At 40.6% G+C, this 24,495-nt stretch overlaps 1 protein-coding gene across 1 annotated transcript; it reads left to right on the top strand.

Annotated features, from left to right (window-relative positions):
• Positions 1 to 5,084: 5,084 nt before the first annotated feature.
• On the top strand, positions 5,085 to 24,012 carry LOC137284767 (UPF0489 protein C5orf22 homolog). The gene is made up of 5 exons (XM_067816735.1): positions 5,085 to 5,283; positions 10,540 to 10,837; positions 15,553 to 15,614; positions 16,907 to 17,032; positions 21,481 to 24,012. The coding sequence occupies exons 1-5, from the start codon at positions 5,242 to 5,244 to the stop codon at positions 22,615 to 22,617; spliced, it is 1,665 nt and encodes a 554-aa protein (XP_067672836.1). The 5' UTR covers positions 5,085 to 5,241; the 3' UTR covers positions 22,618 to 24,012.
• Positions 24,013 to 24,495: the final 483 nt, after the last annotated feature.

Here is a 24,495-nt window from a genome sequence, read left to right as displayed (position 1 = left end):
ACGAAACATCAATCGTGTCTTAAATATCAAACAGGCAAACAAGCACATGCTTGATTATACGATCGGCATTGTAGAGCTGACAGCATGTAATTGGGACGAGATTAATATTTCCCATTTTAACAAGCCCTTAGAATTTTGAGAAATCTACACTTTCATGTATACAGATACATTCTCGGATTAAAATGGGGCCGTAAATTGGTTTTCAAGAACATTTCACTATTATCATACAGTTCCAGAATAGTGTGGAAAGTAAGACCAAACTGAAGCATATTACGACATAAAATGATATTTGGAAATGACTGCATATAGCTACAGTTCCTATTTCTTGGTATGAATCCACCCGCGTGTATTATTCGGGCTTCGGAATGCTTTGTTTCTAGTCATGATTTGGTTTGGTTTTCGTTTTTGCTTCTTTCTAACACTCAGCGATATTCCAGCCAGCACTTCAGTTATTACCTCGTGTTATATTACATAGGCGGATCCAGAGGGAGGGGGGATGCAGGGGTGCGCACCCTGCTTTTGTCCTGAAAGTTAAATGGCCGCCCTTAATAATGTACCGGGAATGGTCTTCACATTATGGTTCATACGTTCATACGATATTTTATTTTGACATGAAAATATTTTTTGATCCGAAGCGAGGAAAGTACGTTGCCAACCTTTGCTCGCTTCGCTCTCATATAAGAAGACTTGTCATATCCCGTATGCTGCGCAACCCCATTTGCGCTACTGTTTGCCTGTGATACAACCTAGCGCACAAGATGTACATAGTCTCTTACAGCGGAGGATGCCGCACCATCAACCAATATTGACCATTAAAGGGAACTCACATCGACGTAATAGATATAAAAGTCTTCTGTATTCCCTTTCTGGCGTAGCACACAAATAATATTCAAATGACAATAGAGATCTATGTTCCTTATAATTACATAATTTACTTGAATCACAAATTCTAGAGTACCAATTTTGTTGATTCCAGTCTTTAAGTCTCTGTACAAAAGTATTAAGAGACATGTTTTTATCGCCCACTTCGTGTGTGATCCACACTAAACCAAAGCCTTAACTTAATAGTAGTATCTTTGATGCCTTAGTGATGCTATTACATTGAGGAGTGACAAGATAGCATCTGAAAGTTAAATCATAAATATAGTTACTGTGACAGCTGCGTATTCCTGTCAAAACACGTCAACATATACAAAACGTGTTTGTACACATCCCTAGACTTCAATGTGTACGGGACCCGTGAAGGTCCAGGGTACAGTAGACCTTCAGCAACCCATGCTTGCCATAAAAGGCGACTCTGCTTGTCGTAAGAGGCGACTAACGGGATCAGGTGGTCAGGTTCGCTGACTTGGTTGACTCATGTCATCTGTTCCCAGTTCCGCAGATCGATGCTCATGCTATTGATCACTGGATTGTCTGGTTCAGACTTGATTGTTTACAGACCGCCGCCATATATCTGGAATATTCTTCACTCACTTCAATGTGCATAGGGGTTAAGTCCTCGAAGAATGTTCTTCTTTTATCCTTTTTTGACAACAAAGTCTGTGATGGGATAAGATGAGCTAATACCGCCATACTGGATATCTATTCATTAAAACTACAATATCGAACTCGAAAATAAATCTCTTCCACGCCACATTCTCTTGTGCAACAAAATTTATATCCTCAATAGGTGTGGCATATTTATGCCTATATTTCCAGAATCATTCCACAAACATAATTATGAACGTTAAAGAATTCAACTTTTCTTATCTTTATTCGCTAGTGCTAGTTCACACTAATTATATATTTAAAATGTTCAAACAAGTTCTATAGGACTAAATAACTATATGTTTTAGAAAGTCACCAGTCGTGTTTTCGATTAAGGAAATACAGTCTCTGTCTGCCGAGACACTGACCTAAACACACTGAGTGCTGTAACTGACTACAAGTGAAGCTACTGGGCTGTACAAATGTTCAGTAGACATGTTAAGAGTAGTACATAGTTCACATGTGCCGTGGCATACAAATAAACCCTGATCGTAATTTGGTTTATTTCTCTGTGTGTATATAAATTAACCCTGGTCGTAATATATTTGTTTTATCTCAGCTGTGTGTATATTACAGAGAATGTGTGAAATCAGGGATTTCACGTAATCCCCCAAAGAATCATTGATTTCGTGAAAGCACTGTGGCCCCAAGGGATTTCATCTATTCCCTAAAAATTCCAAGCATTGCAATTGAACCCCCACCGTAAAACATTTGTTTTATTTCTGTGTGTATACAAATGAAAACCGACCGCAGAACATTTGTTTTATCTCTGTGTGTATACAAATGAACCCCGACCGCAGAACATTTGTTTTATCTCTGTGTGTATACAAATGAACCCCGACCGCAGAACATTTGTTTTATCTCTGTATGTATACAAATGAACCCCGATCGTAGAACATTTGTTTTATCTCTGTGTGTATACAAATGAACCCCGATCGCAGAACATTTGTTTTATCTCTGTATGTATACAAATGAACCCTGATCGTAGGACATTTGTTTCCCTGAACCTTCACTCCGGTTGTCTCCGGCAAAACTGGTGTCTGAGAACTAAGACATTATTACTTTCACTGTTGAAATGGTCGTTTCATAGGTGTGCAACGATTTTGCTACAATATATCCAAACATAGGTTTTCAGGCACCCTGTGCACAGTGTAATTGTTCGTCCTTTCATTAAAAGGAACCTAGAAAGTGTCGCCCAATTGTGTACCGGGATATTTTAGGTTTTGTTGGTTTGGTGGTCTTCTGCATCACGAAAACCTAATACTATAGTATAGTATAATATAGTATAATATCACGTAATGGTATTGTTTCCTGCAAAAAATCGGCAGAACTGCTAAGCGTTCACAGACGAAAGTTAGGTCTTGAATCGATGCACAAAGATTGAATGCACATATGCAGAAAGCTGTTTAGGCAAATTCTGCAAATTGAGACTTTACCGTTATGCCATGCATGTATTAATATCTGGGATTGCCAATTATACACACGATATTGCTGTATTGAAAAAATACAATCTATCATAAAATCATTTCCAATAACAACAATGCAATTAATACATCAACAAAATTATCAATGAATATTCAAGGTAACTGCAACCAGTATACATCCATTATTGCATAACGATTCTGACAAAATTTTGCCTGAAAAGCACGTGCCTCGAACGTATTGACATGCGAAATGGACCAGTAACCGAGGAATGATTCTGCTCACTGCCATTCATATAAAAAAAAATAAAAATAATAATATTAATGTTCAAAATATGTTGAGACTTTGGGATGTTGTATATGTTACATATATCATAGAGCATTTTGTTACAACATTTTGTTACAACATTTTGTTACAACATTTTGTTACAACATTCAAGGTCCTCTCATTCAGGACTTACACCGCCGCCATGTCGCTGGAATATTGCTGAGTGCAGCGTAATACTAAACTCACTCACTCACTCACTCACTCATGATCACTCACTCACTCACTCAGCTCTTACCAAGGTGTATATATAAACGTGGTGATCTGCTTGGGACACGACCTCCAACAATTCCACATTCAGACAGGAGAGCAAAATGTGGTGTAGTTTAGATATGACATGGAGAACATGACAGGAAATTCATAAAGATTCATTTGCATCGAAGGGTATCAAGTTCCAATGATAGATCCGGTTCATTATGTGTATATGTGGTATGCAAAAGCAGAGTTTGTTTGTATTTTGTTTAAAGCTGGTCTCAGTTTTAACCCAGCTATAATTATCTGCAAATAGTGGATCCGCTTTACAATAAGTCTTTAGTAACCTATGCATGTCGTTAGAGGTGACGAACGGGATCGGGTGGCCAGGATCGTTGCGTTGGTCGACACATGTTATCGTATAACGATGTTTGCGTTGGACACGCCATAGTCACACAGGTTCACGATTTGTATATTTCATGGGTGAATATATATCAAGAATATCCTCGTCACATTTAAGTGTTTCCGAATTCTCATACCAAACATTATGCATCTGGTACCCTATCCACAAACCTTCTACCCTTGACACTTTGGGCTTTGATATTCAACCCATGATAAAATATAGTGTTATGATTGTTTCAAAGGGGTAGCTTTATGTAAATTAAACTTTAATAGATATCATGAATCATACGCTAATCAGTCCACAGCGCTTTTCTCCTAAGTATCTGCGTTTGTTTCAGTGGTGTAAAATCCAGCGTTTGGTGCCATGGTGATAATCTGTGACACGCCCAAATTACTAGATCCTGACTTATCGCTGGTAAGCCGAATACCCAGAGTCGTAGACGATAAACCTAGAGTACCTAGATACCTAGAAGCTGTACTTATTAACATATGACATATCTGCCCCACCCCGTGATATTGATGGAATATTGCTAAAAGCGGCAGAAAGCCATACTCACTCTCTTTGTTGCAGTCGGTACACACACATCCCATTCACTTACTGCTGGACAACGGTACATAAATCTGCCGCACTCACGAATATATAAATAAGGTGTAATCCAGAACGTTTGACAATATAGCACTTCCCACCCTGTAAAGCGCCACTCAAAAAAGTAATTCATCTTTAGTGGAAATAACCATCCTTAGTCACCCTTCACATAGTCCAGTTCTTTTCCCGTCAGTTCGTGAATGAAACATGGCGCCATTTCATTACCTCAGTCCGTGTCACATGCGTCGTCGGATTAATAGTCTGGTCTCTTCTAAACCAATATCTCTTTATATAATTGAATATTTCATATTATTTATATTAGGACAAGAATACCGAGGAGGTGCTTCGCGAGTATTTGACGCTGTAAAATTGATATTAATGAATATCAGCGATACGTTCTGTGACAGAAGATAGAGTGGTTTTCTGTCATTTGATATAAAGGCATTTTCTTTATACCGGCACATCAGGAATGGGTTTGACTCGGTATGTGTGTGGGATTACATGTGCAGATCATTTCCTTATATTGTAAGCTCTTAGTTAAAGTATAAAGATCTTTATCTTGTTATTATAAGACAGAAGACTATGAGGAGACGATGAAAGAGGCTTAACGGATGTTGACGGCTCAGCTATTCGCGCGGCTGTTGGGCACGGCGTGGTCGTGACGGTGAAGATGTGGGGGGATTCAGGTAGCGCGACAGCGTCTGAGAGGACAGGTGAGATGAGATGACTGCCTTTAGTAAAAAGACCGTTGGCATGTCTGGGGACAGCGTGGAGATGGTGTAGGGATGCGACAGAGGAACACTAGCGGGACATCGACAGACAAACGTGTAAGTACTTTAATATTTGATTAAAATACAATCAAATTTTATAATTATTTAGTTAAAATAATTTTGTTGTTTATTTTAAGAGCCTTATAAATTAACGTTATCAAAGCAATGTCGTTGATTACACAGTGATGTCCATTAGCTAGTGGTAGGTGATGTATATATGAACGACTGTTAGTTCCAGTGATAGGCACACACGTGTCATCGGTCGTGCTTGCCAGTATACAACATGGAGGTGTTTTAACATGCTTAGAACAGTATTTCAGACATTGGATATCAGCAACATATAGACGAAATATAGACGAAAACCCACAGAGGGATGCAGATATTACACTACTCACAAAAAGTTAAGCAACAGAAATTAGAATGGGTGCCTGACTCTGAGGGTGTGGGTTCGAATCCCGGGGCTCAACTAAAAAAGTACTAGAATTTGTGTTTTACTAAGAAAGTGTACTCCCAAATATAACATAAATTGTTTTTCTTAGTCTCATTTCCATTTATTGAAATTGCCAGTCATGGAATGATGCAATGGAAATGTGAAACATATGTACACACGACTAACAAAAGGAAATGAAATGATACTGAGCAATAATAGATTTATAAATCACCCAAATCATGTGCCCTTGAAACAGTCGTGCAAAATGTGCTGCATCGATGGAGCAATATTACAAAGGTGAAGTCGGTTTGGGATAGTGAAGCAGTGTTCAGTAACGCGTGACCATCATGAACACAAACACAAGCTTCTAAACGTCTTTACATTGACCATATGAGCCTTTAATTTAAAGTTGTTGTTATTATGTTCCCTCTGTAAAGCCCGTTCAAGTTCATCCAGAATCTGTGGGTGAATATGGAGACCGTAAACACTACTTCCAATAATGTCTAAAGCATGACCGTACAGGCTAGTCCATACGTGTGATGTTGTTGATCTAAACAACATCATTAACAACTCTGTACCTGCAATTATCATCCATGGATGGCATTACCATCCCTAACAATGAAGAGGAGCAGAGGAATGATTACAGGTAGGTTTTAACTGATCAGACTGCATGTGTGAAATGTGGAGAACATTCATGCCACACATTTTGTATGTTTTTTTGTTTGTTCGTTTGTTTGTTTGTTGTATTTTTTTTTTGTTTTGTTTTGTTGTTGTTGTTTTGGGGTTTTTTTGTTTCTGAGAGTGGTTGTCTTCGAGTGATCGATGTTATCGATGTTATGAGAAATAATCAATTTGGCAGTCACTAAAGGTTATGTATATTTTGCTTATTTACCTTTCAGTGGCACGCCGGACAAAAATCCCTCCCGAGATAAAGCTATTACTCTGAAATATGCTTCTTTTTTGTGAGGAGTATAGATGCTTACTACTGAAGGGGTGGTTAGCATAGTGGTTAAAGCGGTCGCTCGTCACGCTAATGATTCGGGTTTGATTCCCCACAAGTCGTGATATTGGTAAAATATTGCTAAAAGCGGAATATAACCAGGGATAATCTACAGCATTATATATATATTATCTCCCTGATAAACTAAACTCACTTACTCATTACTAGGGTGAAATTCACGAGCATGATTCTGCCAGTCATGAAACATAATCAGGGTTTAGTGGGATTCGAGCTCAAGTTTTGGTTTTTCTCCGCCAACAATATTCCAGCTATATGGCGGCGGTCTGTAAATACATTACCCAGATTGTCAGAAGGGCTGTGCTCCCGGTGGACAACCTGGGCACGCTCCTGATCTGCGCCAAGAGGTCAGGTGGTACCAAACCAAGGGTACGGAAAACAATGGCGACCCTGGCGATAGAGTACTTGGGATGCAAGCGAGACATTTCTTGAGCTTTATCAAAAAGGACAAGATCAGGTTTGTTGGCTGGAATTCTTCTGGGGCTGTATATGGGCCTATTCCACTGAGTTTAAAAGCATCATTTTCCAGGACGCCCTGGACATGTTCAGGGTCGTACCACTTATGCACCTCGGAAGCAAAGTCACAGGCATGGCGGAAACGCTAGTAAAAGCAACAAGCCAGGCCATTATGGCGTTTAAGAGATGAAGTTTGTACCAAGGAAGGACATCCACTGACAAGGAGTCAGACAGTCTCTGTAAATTCATTAGACAGTCAGCATTTCATGTTATTATATATTTTGTTTAAGAATCACATTTTGCGAGTGGGAAGTGACTGGTCCTAAACAGCGAAAAGGAAGCCCTCAGTTTCACATTTGAGACCAGCCGACTTCATACAGATGAAGGAGTCGGTTGGACTGCTATTTTATTCCATACACTACATGTACACACGATGCAATGGTTTCTCAAAAAGCTTCTCAGCAAAGGACCAACTCTGGGTAGACTTGGTAAAGGACTTCACCTGGTTTACTCCCATGACTGTACCGTCCTGCAGCACATCGTCATCAAGAAAATCAGCCTCAAATTTCAGATTGTGTCCAACAACTTTGACACTCTTAAAATAGATGTGGAATTCCTTGCTTTCGTCGTAAGTCTTGATATGCATCTCCAGAGGATCATTCGATAAATAAGTGTATGCAAAAGTACACGATAAAATTCTATTGTGAGGAGCCTCCCCATTAATCAAACCCTGACCTCCAGATTGGCGATTTATAAACGATTAATAGAGGAACGAGAGTGTTGGGCTCTGTTATCAGACATGATCATAATGGTCTGGCAGTCAAGATTCTGGATATCTTGTTTAGCCGATTCAATAAGTCATTGGAACCCTACCTCTTCAAACAGTCAGCGTTCTGCTGTTTATTTTGTTGTCAGTTACATAGACAGATTCTTTCATACAATTGACATGTATCAGCGGCAGTGTTGGGTCAGAGAGGTCAACGTATGTCAATGTAGGTCATTGGCTCCCTCCGTCTGCAAGCAGTCAGCGTTTTACTGTTTATTTTGTTGTCAGTTACACAGACAGATTCTTTCATACAATTCCATAAAATTTACAGTGTGATTAAGTTGTCTAACAAAACATTATTTGCAAAGTTTGAGATCGACTGGATCACTGGATGAAGAGTTATTTACAAAAACAAAACGGGTCCACATGCATTTCATGCCAAACTATAGCGTATCCGACCTCTTTTAATACATCTCCTGCCTTTCAGCTGACAGTAACCAGGCGACTACATGATAATGATAATGATAATGATAATGATAATGATAATGATAATGATAATGATAATGATCTCAAGTCAAGTTACAAGTAATGGGTGTCTAAGAAACACACTTCGTTCAGTGTTCATGTGTGTTCCTCATAACATAACTAACATAATGTTTGTAAATGTTTGTATCAGAGGAGGTGTTGAAGACAGGCTAAGTAATACGTTATCACAAATATTTATCAAGCCTAATAGCGATGTAAGAACCTATGCAATAAATACGAACTAGTCATCCATAAAGTTGTATGTTTCATGTTTGAGTAACCAACTTCTCGAATGCTGATTAATCTTTATTTATTGATTACTCATGTTTATTCGTTTTGGTGTATATCTACATTTGTTTACATACATCAGAAATATTTTGCTAAAAACATCTTTGGATTTTCAGTCCGATTTGTTTTTTATGGTCTTACAAACATTTTCGTAAACAGGAAAAACAATACGCTGGTTTCTCTGTACGTGTGGCGTCAGGCCACATTTACACGTTTTATGTTTTTTTTACATGAACATAATGCCAGCGACAGGTGCTAATGCCAGCGACAGGTGCTACAAATACGGCAGAGTATGTGTACTTTTTTATAACACCTGGTCTATCACTTCTTCTCAGTGGCCCCTACCAAATGCACGTAAGTCCTCTAGCCATTTACACAGAGTGAAATCTGTTTGTTCAAATGAGGGAAACTGATATTTTCTATCGGAAACGCGAATCTCGATACTCGTGATTCCTTGGGATTCACTAACACAAAATCTAATAATTGCAACAAAATCAAATTTTGCACTGTCACATGAAATCGACAGACCAACTCTGATTATGTGTCTCATAATTTGGGACACCCGGATAAAAATGTTGTTTAACAAACGATCGTCATTTTCTGGTCACCTTTCGCTATATTCCACGACTTTGACTTTGTGTTAGCGAGCAATTCATCGGTCTCAAATGGAATCAAACGGACTGTAGAGACCACCTGAAATAATAGCAAAGACAACATCTTCACAAGTCAGCTGACTGGCACGTGAAGATCTGGGTTATAACTGATCTTCAGTAACCCCTGTTTTTCGTAAATGTCGACTAACGGAATCGGGTGATCGGGCTCGTTGATTTGGTGGACGTGTATCCCAGTTCATCCTGTTGATCACTGGATTGTCTGATCCAGACTCGATTATTTACAGACCGGGGCCTTGATTTTCGAACCTCTCTTAGCGCTAAGATAGTCGTAAGTACCATACATTAACATTACCTTACGCCTATCATAGCGCTAAGACAGCATAAAAAATCTAAGCCCTACTCCATATAGCTGAAAACTTGCTAAATGCGGAAAACAAGAATAAGTCAACTGACGGATTTACTTATACATGAGGGACATGTGTCAGTCACCAGGTAAATAAACATCCCACTTACAGCTTGCTCTGACGTGAGCAGTTTACAGTACACTGACAACTGGAGGCCAGCCCTGATGAGTTGTTCATTGTTATATGTAGCTTGGGAGTATCAGTGAGTAGACCGGTGCAATAAAACATGTTATATTACTTACAAATCTTGTCCATTACTCTGTCATTTGCAGATATTTAATAAGTGACTGTTTACTCGATCACGAAAAGTTTGTCTGAAGCTCCCTGTTGTTACGCTACACTACATACCAGAATAATTTAAGGATTATTGTTAATTCAGTGTTAAAGTCCATTCAATCATTCCCATTAAATAATCGTCCAGTATAAGTGTCCCTACCTGACACTTCCTCCAAATGAAAACATGAAATCCCATTTGCATGAATATTTTATAGACGTTCTACATTCACACAAAATTCACGTTACATAGTGTTTTACATTAATCAGATTGCCGGTAATCGATGCATGTTACACCCACAGACGGGCCAGACTACCCCCATAATAGGGTGTTCACATGTCACGTAAATAGATACATGATCACGAGGACGCTTTTCATGCCATCTGGTTTTGTCCATCTGTTGCTGGCTGTCAAGCGTACGTGACAGTAGGTATACTCCAAAATTCTGATTCATAGATTGATGGTGTGTGACAGGTCTGGCCATTACTGGAACAGCTGAGGTTTGCATCCCAGATCAGTTATAATATTGTACTTTCAGATGGGAACTATCCCAGCTGATAAGATGCGTTTCCGGCCACTGAGGACTCTTGAGCTAGTTCTCCTAATACTCGTACTGTGGGCAGCGTGCACCTTTCTGTTGTGGCGCGTCAGAGGCCCTTGTCCAGAAGCCAAGAAGCCCGCAGACTGTGGGGAACTGGCAAGAATCGGCAAACCCCTTCAACCAGCCCCGAAAAGTTTGGACACCCCAACACCACAACACAACACCATCCACGTTAACCACGCCCATGCCTTCTCCAACATCACCCCCGTATACATTGTGGAGGAACATCACGAAGGTAAGTTTTGCGGTCGAGGAATTTAAGGAGATCAGGGGAAATGGCAGTATAAGTTATCTGGATTCAGGTCGATACTAAAAATGTTAAGTAGTTAGATATGTCTTAGTGTGAGTATTGTCAGATTAATATGACAGTGTTCAGGGTTCACATAACAAATACATGGGACCAAACCCTTTCAAAGTTCCGTGAAGATCAGGGTTAGAATTGGTTTTAAGTAGCCCATACTTGTGATAAAAGGCGACTCAGGTGGTCATCCTCACTGACTTGGTTGACACGTCATCGTATTCCATTTGTGTAGATCGATGCACACGATGTTGATCACTGAATTGTCTGGTCCAGATTACTCACCTGAATCAAGTAGTGAAATCCATTGCACAAGTCACATAAGGAATTGCATCAGTCATCATTTTTGTGACTGGTGCGTCAGATATTTCACCAACAACATATTTGGAATTTACGTAATAACCCATTTAAAATGAAATATGTCTTCGACAAGCATGTAGATGTTGGAAGAAGATGATAAAGGAATGTTTTTCAGTGACTGAGTGAGTTTAGTTTTACGCCGCTTTATTTCACTAAAATCATGGAGATGGGCTTCACGCAATGTACTCATGTAGGAAATCGAACCCAGGACTTTGGCGTGACAAGCGAACTCTGAACCACCAACCTACCCCCAGCGCCCCTCACATTTTCAAGGGCTACATCTTGCCCTTTCATCAGATGAAGATCGGCTTAAAGAAAGTATAAAGGCTTTGCGTGTCATGGTATCTTGGTGGAGTAGCTATGTAAAAGTGACATATGACCGGACTGGTACAAGCGAAAAGACACGTGCATGCTCATCGCTGCACAACGGTAAACATCCTCACACATATGTCAACTCACCACTTATAGTGAAGGTGTATAATTGTTTCCGGTTGCATCAGTGCAGTACATTGCCATGTTAAATGATATTATAGATCACACTTGCGTCCGCCCGTCAGTTTTTAATGTCCGTTGTGATAACTGAGATATGGGACTAAGACCCAGTCCCCTCGCACACGGATGGTCAGGATATGTTTCAAATCCATAATCAGCGCTTAGGTGTTCATTTAGTTGACAGGGGCAGTTGGGTAGCCGAGTGGTTAAAGCGTTTTAACCGTCCCGTCGAAGACCCTGATTCGATTCGATGGGTATGACGTGTCAGGCCCATTTCTGGTGTTCACCTCTGATTTTGCTGGAACACTGCCAGAAGTGGCCGTAAACTAAACTCACTCACTCATTTAGTTGAGCTCATTCTAAACTGAACCAGTTATTTCCGCGTCATGACAGAGGGCAAATGCATCCGGTTTCTTTCTATTATAATCAAATGTATGTATGAATCATGTAGTATATGGAGGGGCAAATCATCTTAGCGTGACTTTTGGCAACGTGTCTCTCACCTCACACCACGTCAGTGAGAATGTTGTTTATCGCGTTGTAATCAAAGCTCAAAATTCTTTCTACTGTCATAAAAGCACAATCTGTTGTACTATCTCTATTAGTGTATATAAATCACTGTATATATTTCTTATACAAGATAGTCGCGAAAAGGTGGGCATATGCTGTCCATAGTGGCTACGTCACAAACACATGCAAGGGCAAGTCCATTCCACATGAACAAAATAGGATCGGTGACATTCCATGGAACGTATCTGGCATTACATTGGACCCTGGTCTCGAAACGTCGACAAGAGAATGGTTTGGGTGTTGTGTCAAAGGCACTGAAGGCAGTAATCATTCTACAAAAACAGTAATGTTAGCAATCATGATCGACTGAACGAACGTGACTTTGAATTAACTCGAAAATTTGAGAACTGTAGACACTGCAGTTATAATCGGACAAATATTGCAGCTGTATGTCATCATATCATCAAGTGAGCCCAGGTTAGAATTGATCTTCTGCAACTAATGCTTGTCGGCATGTCTTGCATATATAGTGATGTCAATCACTGGATAGTCTGACCCAGAGTCGGTTATTCACAGACCGTCTTTATACAGCTGGAATTTTTCGATCCAACAAGAGCCTGGTTCGGTAGATTCAGTCAGATTTGTATCTGAATACAAAAAACAACTAATTTTATCATCCAAAATGTGTCCCTCTGGAGATATTGCTTGTGGGAAATCAAGTGATATCTCCTGGGAGATATTTTGTACAATGCCCTGGCCTCATGACTCAAAATTATATGACGTCGCAAATCAGATGCCGACACATTGATATATATGATCGTCACCGTGCAAGTCTGATGACAATACCATGTTCAGAGATGCATAGCTTTCAGAAACTAGTATCAGCGATGTTTTTTGTGATATACGCTCGTGTCTGTTGACGCCAAATTTGTCAGGACTCGTTGAAAATATAAGTAAAAATATTTGAATTTGTAACTTTATCAACTCGTGTTGATATATTTGATATCAGTCGACACTTGGGTGAGACTGTCTATGTCACATATCTATACTCTTGATGCTATCAGTATTTCACAAAGCTAAGTATCAGATATGTGATATGAGCCTGTGTTTCTGTGACAATTATACCAACTATGTAACATTAAACCTTGATAAACATAAGAATCCCCAAGGAAATGTCTTTGAAAGAGAACAGTATCATTAGCCATCACCATTTTGCCTCCAGTTACATAGCGTTTCATTAAATTAATCTGTCTGGGAATGAGCTACTGGTTTATCTTTAGCTGTGAAGATAGCCTCCAGATCCCACTAAAAGTAGAAGTGAATTGCTACATATTATTGTAATATTACCACAATTTGAATATAACACTCAGGGGAGAAAAATATGAATATATTTGTAATTCGATAATACTGTGAGAACTAGAAAATAACTACCCATATGGACGGCGATTCGCTCAACAGTAGCTGATCCTTGACCCGCATGTAGAGTGCCATAGCACCGATAAGCGTGCCATTACTGCTGGTGGAATCGGAATCTGTCATTGAAAGTCTGGTTGCTATGGGAAGCGGGTTCCTGAGTCTCCCGAAAGTGCATCAGTTAAAGTGACCACGGTCCATGTAATGAACTTTTGATTCACTGCCAAACTTGCATGCTGGTTTGTGATGGGTTCATCTGGGCTGGGTTACCGTGACCATCACTTGGTTGTCTTATCCATTAGTGGACTGTCTGGCCCACCACTGGGTTTTCTTCTCCATATCTGGCTCATTGCTAGGTGAAAGTATCAATATACTATCTGTCTAATCCCTTGGTTGTCTTATCCATTAGTGGACTGTCTGGCCCACCACTGGGTTTTCTTCTCCATATCTGGCTCATTGCTAGGTGAAAGTATCAATATACTATCTGTCTAATCCCTTGGTTGTCTTATCCATTAGTGGACTGTCTGGCCCACCACTGGGTTTTCTTCTCCATATCTGGCTCATTGCTAGGTGAAAGTATCAATATACTATCTGTCTAATCCCTTGGTTGTCTTATCACTGTTACCTTGTCCATAAATGTATTATCTGGCCAAACGTTGTTTCGTCTTGTCAGTCAGGGGATTATCTGACCCAATCACTGGATTGTCTCTATCAGTGGATATTCTGGCCCAATATTGGATTATCTTGGCTATCGGTGGATTATCTGGTCAAACACTGGGTAGTCCAGTCCGTCAATGGATTATCTAGTACGCCTGATTGTCATTTTTATCATAGGATATTTATATTTAGCGCACATATCCATGCAACTAGTATACAAAGCACCTTGTTTATTGCTGCTCTCTCATCCTAACGAGGTATCCAATTCAAAACTGGGTGGACTGGGACAGATAGTCACAAGGCGTACTGCATGTTGCTGTTCCCGCAACTAGGTGTATGCATGTATTTAATTGGTCATATACCAACGAATTCGTGGGTTCTTTAAAGTGCACAAGGCTGTGTACTGTACACTAGGGGTTGTGACAACACGGAAAGAGTCTGCACACAAAGTTGATTCCAACGCTTTTACACCCGGTCACAGATGGACCAGACACCTCAACCTCCGTGGATCACCAGCCTGGAGCTTTAGCCAGCTCGCCCACTGTCGGAACAATCGATCACACTCTGCTTGTGGGCGTGTCTGATTATTCTGGAAATGATTTTGAATGATATGTACACACACACACACACACACACACACACACACACACAAACACGCACACACACAAACACGCACACACACACGTACACACGTCATGTAGTTAATACACACGTTTACGACAATAATTATGACATCCATTTGCAAACATTCTCTAAATTAGTCTTGTCTTTTTGTTGATGAGTGAGTGAGATTAGTTTTGCACCGCACCTAGCAGTATTCCAGCTATATGGCGGCGGTCTGTAAATAAGCGAGTCTGGAACAGACAATCCAGTGATCAACAGCATAAACATCCGTCTGCACAACTGGGAACCAATGACGTGTGTCAACCAAGTCAGCGAGTCTGACCACCTGGTCCCGTTAGTCGCCTCTTAGAACAATTAGAGTTGCATTTTGTAGCAAGCATAGGTTGATGAAGGCAAATTCTACCCTGGATCTTCACGGGTCATTATTAGGAGCCTGAGACGAAATCTGTAGGTGTTCGTGAAGATCTCGCTGGCGAATGTTGTATTTGGGTTCCAAGGCTAGAGGAGACTGTTTCTGTTAAGACTGGTTCCCTTCTTGTTTGATGTTTGTATTTACCAAACCTAATGTACCTAATTCCCAAGCGTTCTCTTCCCAGTGTTAAAGTACTGGTATAACGCGGCTGACAAAGGACTCATACCGAAAGGGGGCAACGTTGTGGTGAGTAATATTTACGTCATCGTCTACAGATTGTTCCTGGGATTTCCCGTATTTTAGCCCATGTCGTATATGTCACATTCGTAGTGCAGGTAGTCCCAAGGGAGGTCAGGTGCCCTGTACTCAAATAAACAATCTCATCCATATGACTCACACACAGTAAAAATACGATGAAATACAATAATGTCATTGGACACGTCCCCAAAGAACAGAGTAAAGTATGTAAATATTTCATCTAAAAAATGGTGTCATTGAAGTTCAGGTTTAAGAGAGTTCTTGACTGATTGTGCTTCAAGTGGTCTGTGTTATTCCGTGTATATTCAAGTTCATTCCATTTGATCGTGTCTAAGAATAATTTTCTTCAGTTACAAACAATTCCCGAATTTAACCTTTGGTCTTAATTATGGGCGTTTTATTTGTGAACGAGAAAGGTAATTTTCCGTTATTAAGCGTAATTACGGGGTATACCGGTAGTGGACAGCATTAGCGCTGTTTCACTGTTCAGCAGTAATCAGCATTGTGACGGCAGATAATCTACAACGTTATGTGCAGGTTCATGCAGGTTATACATTGTTGGCCATGAAATGTGCCTTTTGGTTGAACAAGCTAGCACCTTAACACCCATCAGTCAATGGCATTGGACGCAAGATTTCATATTAAGGTATATGAGTACGTAAAGGGTTGACTATCATCAAGTCATCCTTGAATAACTAGAAACGTCAAATTCAATTTTGGGGTATATCTCATCCTGGAAATATTTCTATGCAGACCATTATTTCCTTCCTTATTATCTATATCTTGTCGGTAAGGATGTTTCCTTATCACACCTTACCCTTTAGAAAATTCTTCCAGGCCCATAGATATTCAGATTTAGTATAAATTGACAGCAGCATGTGTTGGTCGCAAGATGCGGCATAATAGATCGAGCGCATGGTTTGGTGAGTTAACTGATACTGTGTTATAGTGTCCTCACAGCTCATCGTTGCTCTTAATATCAATTACGAGATTGTCTGGTCCATTATTCGCACAAATTTCATGTGTGTAGGAAACCCCAAACGAAAGTTTTCTTAGATAATGTGACTGCTCAAATACATGAAAGTATATATGTTCGACTGGCACGGTGTATATCCGCAATGAGTGAGTGAGTTTAGTTTTACGCCGCGGTTAGCAATATTGCACAATGCCATCAGGCTATCGCTTCGCCCAGTTGCTTGAAAGAACATGGATGAAAGTATCAGTATTCGTCTAAGATCATGCAAGAATCCACCCATACAGTTCCTAACATATCATTGCAGCTGCACATTGACGGGCACTCTGATGGCGCCACTCCCTTCGAGTGGCAAATCATCCCGCTGTTCCGTTTTCCCAGAACCAGCGAGGAGATCACTAAAATGATGCAACAGAATGATGTCTTCATGGTCGTAAGTATAATACACCGTCGTCTTCGCACACGTACATGCGCATACGCATGGGCACACGCACCCACGTGCATACACGCACGCACACACATATGCAAACACGCACACGCACACGCACACGCACACGCACACGCACTTAAACTACCAGACAAGGGAACGCATTCACCAATGTTTGATAGAGGCTGGGAATGAAACAAACGAGCGTCTTACATTCAGTAGCAGGTGCCATAATTTGATTTGGTTTGTGGGTGGGGATAGGTTGGGTTTGGTTGGACCATATGTTGCAGAGTTTCGGAAACTGGTACCGTTTTGAAACGTTTGCGATATTTTGGTCCTTAGTGGGATCGCCACATAGCTGGAAAATGTCTAGTGCGGCGTAACACTAAACTCACTCCTTAGTGGGAGTTCCTTTTAAGCATTAAGTCGAAATACGATTGCTTATCATCATTATAAGACCAGTCATCAAACGAATATGTACGTTTATATTGCATTTGTCGCATTAATGATGGGAAACATTACACGTTATTGCATTAATGATGATTGGTAAACTGCGCTTATCACGCTCTCCGCATCAAGGTGTAAAATTTCCTTGCTGGTGGCGATACAAATCGCCTCAATTTATTCTCTCTGTTATAGAGGGATCTTTGAAGAATACCAACATGACATATGTACGTCATAAATTAATAAAAAAAGCAAAGTGATAAATTCTCTCAGAAAATATACTATAAAAACGAGTATTTTACGAAGGATGCGGGAAACATCAGTGTGCACGAGGATGGTGACCTTAGAAAAAACATATAATCTGAAGACAATACGTTTGCCTACTTGTACATGTAGCTTGCAGGTCAACTGAAGTATCATGTTACAGATCGATACGCCATCTAGACAAAGAACACTGACAAAGGTTGTGTCTTACGTCTTTACGGGTCGATACGCCATCTAGACAAAGAACACTGACAAAGGTTGTGTCTTACGTCTTTACGGGTCGATTCGCCATCTAGACAAAGAACACTGACAAAGGTTGTGTCTTACGTCTTTACGGGTCGATTCGCCATCTAGACAAAGAACACTGACAAAGGTTGTGTCTTACGTCTTTACGGGTCGATTCGCCATCTAGACAAAGAACACTGACAAAGGTTGTGTCTTACGTCTTTACGGGTCGATTCGCCATCTAGACAAAGAACACTGACAAAGGTTGTGTCTTACGTCTTTACGGGTCGATACGCCATCTAGACAAAGAACACTGACAAAGGTTGTGTCTTACGTCTTTACGGGTCGATTCGCCATCTAGACAAAGAACACTGACAAAGGTTGTGTCTTACGTCTTTACGGGTCGATTCGCCATCTAGACAAAGAACACTGACAAAGGTTGTGTCTTACGTCTTTACGGGTCGATACGCCATCTAGACAAAGAACACTGACAAAGGTTGTGTCTTACGTCTTTACGGGTCGATTCGCCATCTAGACAAAGAACACTGACAAAGGTTGTGTCTTACGTCTTTACGGGTCGATTCGCCATCTAGACAAAGAACACTGACAAAGGTTGTGTCTTACGTCTTTACGGGTCGATTCGCCATCTAGACAAAGAACACTGACAAAGGTTGTGTCTTACGTCTTTACGGGTCGATACGCCATCTAGACAAAGAACACTGACAAAGGTTGTGTCTTACGTCTTTACGGGTCGATTCGCCATCTAGACAAAGAACACTGACAAAGGTTGTGTCTTACGTCTTTACGGGTCGATACGCCACCTGGATACCAAAGAGGCGTCAAACTAAACCCTCTCAATCACTTAAAATGAAGTTAATGGTGGTGAATGTGTCCGGGGAATTCTTGGTAGTAGACTGAAAGCTTAACACCCTTGATTGTCATGGACAGGTTCATATTTCCAGGCTGACAATGAAAATCAGGTGGAAGTCAGAGACGCTATTTTTATAAAGCAGTAACCAGTAACACGACCCATCCTGAGCTTCAGTGTAATATTTGAGAGTAACAGTAATTAGTAACACGGCCTTATTAGGAAGTAAATGTCATGTGCACGGTGTATGTAATAAGGTAACCGGTAATACGGCATTTTAGGAAGTGGGTGTCATGTTTGAGAGACTAGAGCATAAAATGGTACTCACTACGAAGGACTTATGCCGAAGTTGGATCGATGTTTTATACGCTACGTATATATTACTAATCAACAGTGGGACATTATCAAGTCGACCATACACAAGATATACGTATAAAAGGTAATGAGTTATCTGTTCTTTACAGGAAACCTTGCTATGTTTTATATCCAAATACAATATGAGCAAACTGTTGATCAGAGCCTGCCAGACTGATCTTCATAATGAAATAACACCTGACAAATAGTATGGGCAGAATAGACCTTAATTAAACGTCATGGATACCTGTAAACTCAGCTGGAGGCTCTTCAAACAGGTAAATAAAATCGCACTAAACCTAACATCCAGTCTCTAAAATAATCTTAATAAAGAAGTAATAAAATGGAGCAAGGATACGTGTCCGCTTGTCTCTAGACTACAATAATGAAGACTTGATAGTTATCTAATAGACTTATGTTTTACTGAGGGTTATTTTTTTAGAAACGGAATTATCAGCCGCTGTACAGTCAGATCTAACAGTTATCCTTCTCGCAAGCACCTGTCATGACCAAGTTTCACACATTTTATCGCTTGTTTGTCATTAACGAGTAGTGAAATCTGTTTCGTCGGATAATGGTGGGTAGTAATTGTCTGGGTTGTATTTACATCCATTGAACACTGTTGCATGTGGTATAAGTCGTTCCCTCTGATATATTTGAGAAGTTATAGAATCTGTTTACTCTTCTTTTTCGAACACTTGTCATCATTAACCGTCATACATTCATATAATTCTTATTGTGGCACACTCGAATTAATATGTTTCGGTGGCTATTCAAGTGATATTAATTTCGTACAGGTTGATTGAAATACACTGTTGTTGACAACACCCTCAGTAACGTATGTATGTTGCTATCAAAATACCACCCATTTACATATTTGTAAGACAGAACATAATTGATAAATATTGGAATATTGCTGTCGTTTTCAATAAGAAGCCTCGCCTAAGCCAGACAGTTCAGCAAACAATGTCAGCTCCTCGTGTGCAAAAATCACTGAAGCATTACACAATGCCATTTAGAAAATGGTCAAATGTAACATATGTCATATTTTGGATTACACTTTCTTAGTAAAGCACAAATTCTTGTACGTTTTGGCAGGGTCCCATCCGGGACTCGAACGCTGAGGGCGGGGGTTCGAATCCCGGATGGGAATCAACCAAAAAAGTATTTGGTACTTTACTAAGAAGCGTAATCCCAAATATGACATATGTTGCAATAGGCAGTGGGTACAAACAAGGCAAAAGGGAGAATCAGAAGCCGGCTTGTGGTACCGTGGCCTTGCTATCATAGCAGTTGTCAGTCTGTGGGAATATCACCTTGTGAGAAATACGCTGAGCGGCGCACGTTAATTTGGCATCATTATGAAATCAAAGGGCGGTATGTATTAACCAATTTTAGTGCTACGACTATCTAAAGCCTATGTTGAAGAATGGGAGTTACGATCATTGTAGTGCTAAGATCGCTTTGTGCAAGCCAGCCCTGGTCTTTTCATTAAATCAGCAGGTGATGCATGTTCAAACGGCCTTGTTAGAAAATCACTGAAACTACTCATCAACATGTGTAAGTATGGACTTGTTCTAGAGCCAGTCATCAATATGTGTACATATGGTCTTAATCTGGAACCAATCACCAATATGTGTAAATATGGACTTGTTCTAGAACCGGGGAGGTGGGGTAGCCTAGTGGTTAAAGCGTTCGCTCGTCGCGCCGAAAACCCGGGTTCGATTCCCCAGATGGGTATGATGTGTGAGGCCCATTTTCTGGTGTCCCCCGCCGTGATATCGCTGGAATATTGCTAAAACGCGGCGTAAAACCAAACTCACTCACTCACTCATTGTTCTAGAACCAGTCATCAATATGTGTACATATGGTCTTAATCTGGAACCAAATATCAGTGTGCGTAAATATCACGTTAATCTGGAACCCATGATAGTTGTGTGTAAATATGACCATCGATGGGGAAGTGCAAGTAGTTAACAATGAGTGTGAATATGACCTTGATCTCCAATCATCAATATATGTAAATATGATCTTAATCTTGAGCCTACGTTCAGTGTATGTAAAGATGATAGTGATATACAGATAATAGTGATGTGTCATAAATATGAGTATATACGCCCTTGATCTGAAAACAATCATCAATATGAGTAAATATAGAGTTTTGATCCGCAAGCAGTTTCTATACTTGTCAGTTTGTATACATATGACCGTAACCCGGAACTCATTTTAGTGAGTGTAAAGACGGGCTTGATCTGCAACCAGCAGGATATAAACAGGAGTGTCGTTCTTGTGTTGACAGGCTGCAGCCATGACAGGACTCATCACTCGCTATATATGGGTGTGGCCACCCTGGGACACTAATGATGGGGAACACCCCGACCAGATTGACTACCAGCGCATGGACGTCAGGGCAGGCACCACTTACAAACTAGTCAACGGCAACAAGGTGAAGGAACTCTGCGCATGCGTATCCACAGGGCCGACAATAAAGCAGAAATACTGTGTCATGAACAACGTAACCGTAGACTCGGACGACGAGAGCGGGATCCCCATAGAGGAATCGGCGTGTACCTTCCGGACGTCAGGAGTCATTGAGATTGTTAGTGAGCGGAAAGCAATATTGTTAATGAAGTCTGGAAAATGGCTCACTCCAAATGACAACGTCATTTTAGACATCGATGAGGACTACTATGGATGTGAGGCGGCGGTTTTGCCGCTGTACAACTCCGGCCTAGCAGAAACCGATATCAGAGACATCAGCATGTGGATACAACTTTTCGTCTGCGCACAGGGAACGGCAGACGAGAAGGCGATAGACAACTTCTTCCATTCCGTCCTCGAGTCTGTTATAGAATTTAAACATCTATGTCAGTCGGGGGTAATTCAACGTGACAGATGCAACGAAAGCACAACACGAGCGACATTCTGGCGTCAAGTTCCAGAGATGCTCGAAGATCTGCAAAGTCGCATTCAAGGTCACTTTTGTAGACAGAACCCAGGCTTTATATGGAAGATGGTGTTAGCAAAACTTGTTACCCTCACGACGGATCAGCTCCGTGCCTTGTCCCAAGTAGGTGTCTGCCTCAGTATGTCTCCAAAAACACATGAGTTCACCCCCGAGGACAACATGCGTCTGTGCGACGGCTACAACCGCCCCAACGAAACCATGGTGGTGTTTCATACACCGGATGTAGAGGAGATAGACGAGAGGACAGAGAATATGGAGACAATTCTTGATGGGAGGATGTTCTCCCCAAAGATTGTTACAATCTGTCGTTCCGTCCGTGACGGCTACACACCAAAGAAATACGTCAAAAAAATAGAAGGCGATGTGTTGAGAATTTTGCAAAATTCGTTCTCAAAGGTGTCTGAAAATTTTATATTATATGATTCTGATTTGTTAGGTGGCCCAAGAGGATGGTACGGGAGACACTGACGGAACGGCGAGATGGGATAGCTGCAACGATTCATCGTAAATCACTGTATCGTATGGAAGCGTATTAGGGCCACGGTGAAATTTTTTTTAGCCTAATTATCTCCTATGTAGGACTTAATATCTTACGTAGAAGATACTACGTCCTACGTAGGAGATATTAAGTCTTAATATCTCTACGGAGATACTAAGTCCTACGTGGGGCTTAATACCTCCTACGTAGGAGATAGTGACACCAAAAACATTTTTCACCGTGGCCCAAATACTCTTCCGTAGTATCGCTATCAGCAGCGAATTTGAATCGTATTGTGAGGTTTTGAACCGACGAACATCGGAAATCCCCTTGTGTGGTAGGAATAAAACTGCCAAATTATCCTGTTCTGTCGGTGAAACAGGTGTTCTGAAATTATTATTGCTTAGACTGACCAAAGTTCTTTGGAACCAGAAAACATTATTGTTGCAAGAAGGCACCCTAAGGTAGTGTGTGCTATCAAAATTGTTTAGACCCATTTTATAATAATTGATTTGTAATCCATGTGAAAATATATATGTGTGTGTGCGCGCGCGTGTGCGCGTGTGTGCGTACGTGCGTGCGTGTGTGTTTAAGGTAATGAAAGGAAAGGGATACGGTTTGGGATGGTAAAGGGTTAATTAAAGGGCTACACGAAAGGGAAACGACGTACGAATGACATACTTCACGCCATGATATAGATATCTCACTGATTAAGCCTTTTAGAAATTCTTGAGTTAGTGAGTGAGTGAATGTTGTTTTGCGCCAAAATCAGCCATGTTCCATCTTTATCAGAACGCCTACAGTTATCCAAATGTCTGCCATCACCCTATAGTGGCTGGAAGCATTAGCTGATACCCTGATAGCCACTGATGGCCGCGGAATTCTTGGCTTAGTTTAATGCTTAAAGCATTGATTTTTTTTTGTTTGGTTGTTGTCTATCTTATCAACATTCCATTGTCTGAGTCATGTGACATGTCACGTGAGATCAGACATGAGCCGTCAGAGTGTTGTGTTCCGGTCGTGGCTTGCGATAAGATCAGAAGTGCACGTTATTTCATGTATCATTTGATACAAGTACGTCAGGCTGTCACGTCATGCCAGCCAGGGACATGTCGTGTCAGATAGTGCCATGTGTATGTCATGTCATGTCAAACAGTATCCGAGTCCCCAATCCTTCGTCTAATTAGCTGTCAAACAGCAGAATATGTGTGTACACATAGAGAAACAATCCTTCCCTCCACCAGAACACATGACCAAACCACCTCCACCAAACACATGACTCGTGTAATAACGTAATCACGTTATTTTGTATGATTTTGGGTCAGGTAGGTTTGAAAGATGAAGTTATAAAAGTTACATCCGAAATAAAACTACACAGAATTAATGTTTTGCCTTTATATCCTGAATATCCATAAGGGTCTTGTGTTGACTATGATATTGTTTGTTTTTTGTTTGTTTGTTTGTTTGTTTTTTGTTGTTTTATATTTCTTTTGTTTTGTTGGGTTTTTTGTTTTTGTTTTTGTTTTGTTTTGTTTTTTTGTTTGTTTCTTCTTTTTATTTCATCAGTCAGGCTCTTCTATCCACAAACGATCATTCACGATATGTGTTCCACTGCTATCAGATCGTAGACAACTGATAATATCAATGCTCGTGCTGTTGATCAGTGGGTTCTCTGGTCCCAGCTCGATCTCTAACTCGTGTTAACGGAGTCGGGGTGAGACAATAAAATAACTGATAACTGATCTGACACTACAGGTGTACAGACATAGTGCGACAAACCACCATCTGCCTACATTTGTCGAGAGCAATCAATGTTATTTATTAGGCCCCTGACCACCGAGGACACGAGATCCGGGAACAGACTCCCA

The sequence above is a fragment of the Haliotis asinina genome, chromosome 5, assembly GCF_037392515.1.
Source record: "Haliotis asinina isolate JCU_RB_2024 chromosome 5, JCU_Hal_asi_v2, whole genome shotgun sequence".
In the NCBI taxonomy this organism is placed as follows: Eukaryota; Metazoa; Mollusca; class Gastropoda; order Lepetellida; family Haliotidae; genus Haliotis; species Haliotis asinina.
Note: the sequence above shows the minus strand (reverse complement) of the source record. Positions and strands in the feature narration are given on the sequence as shown.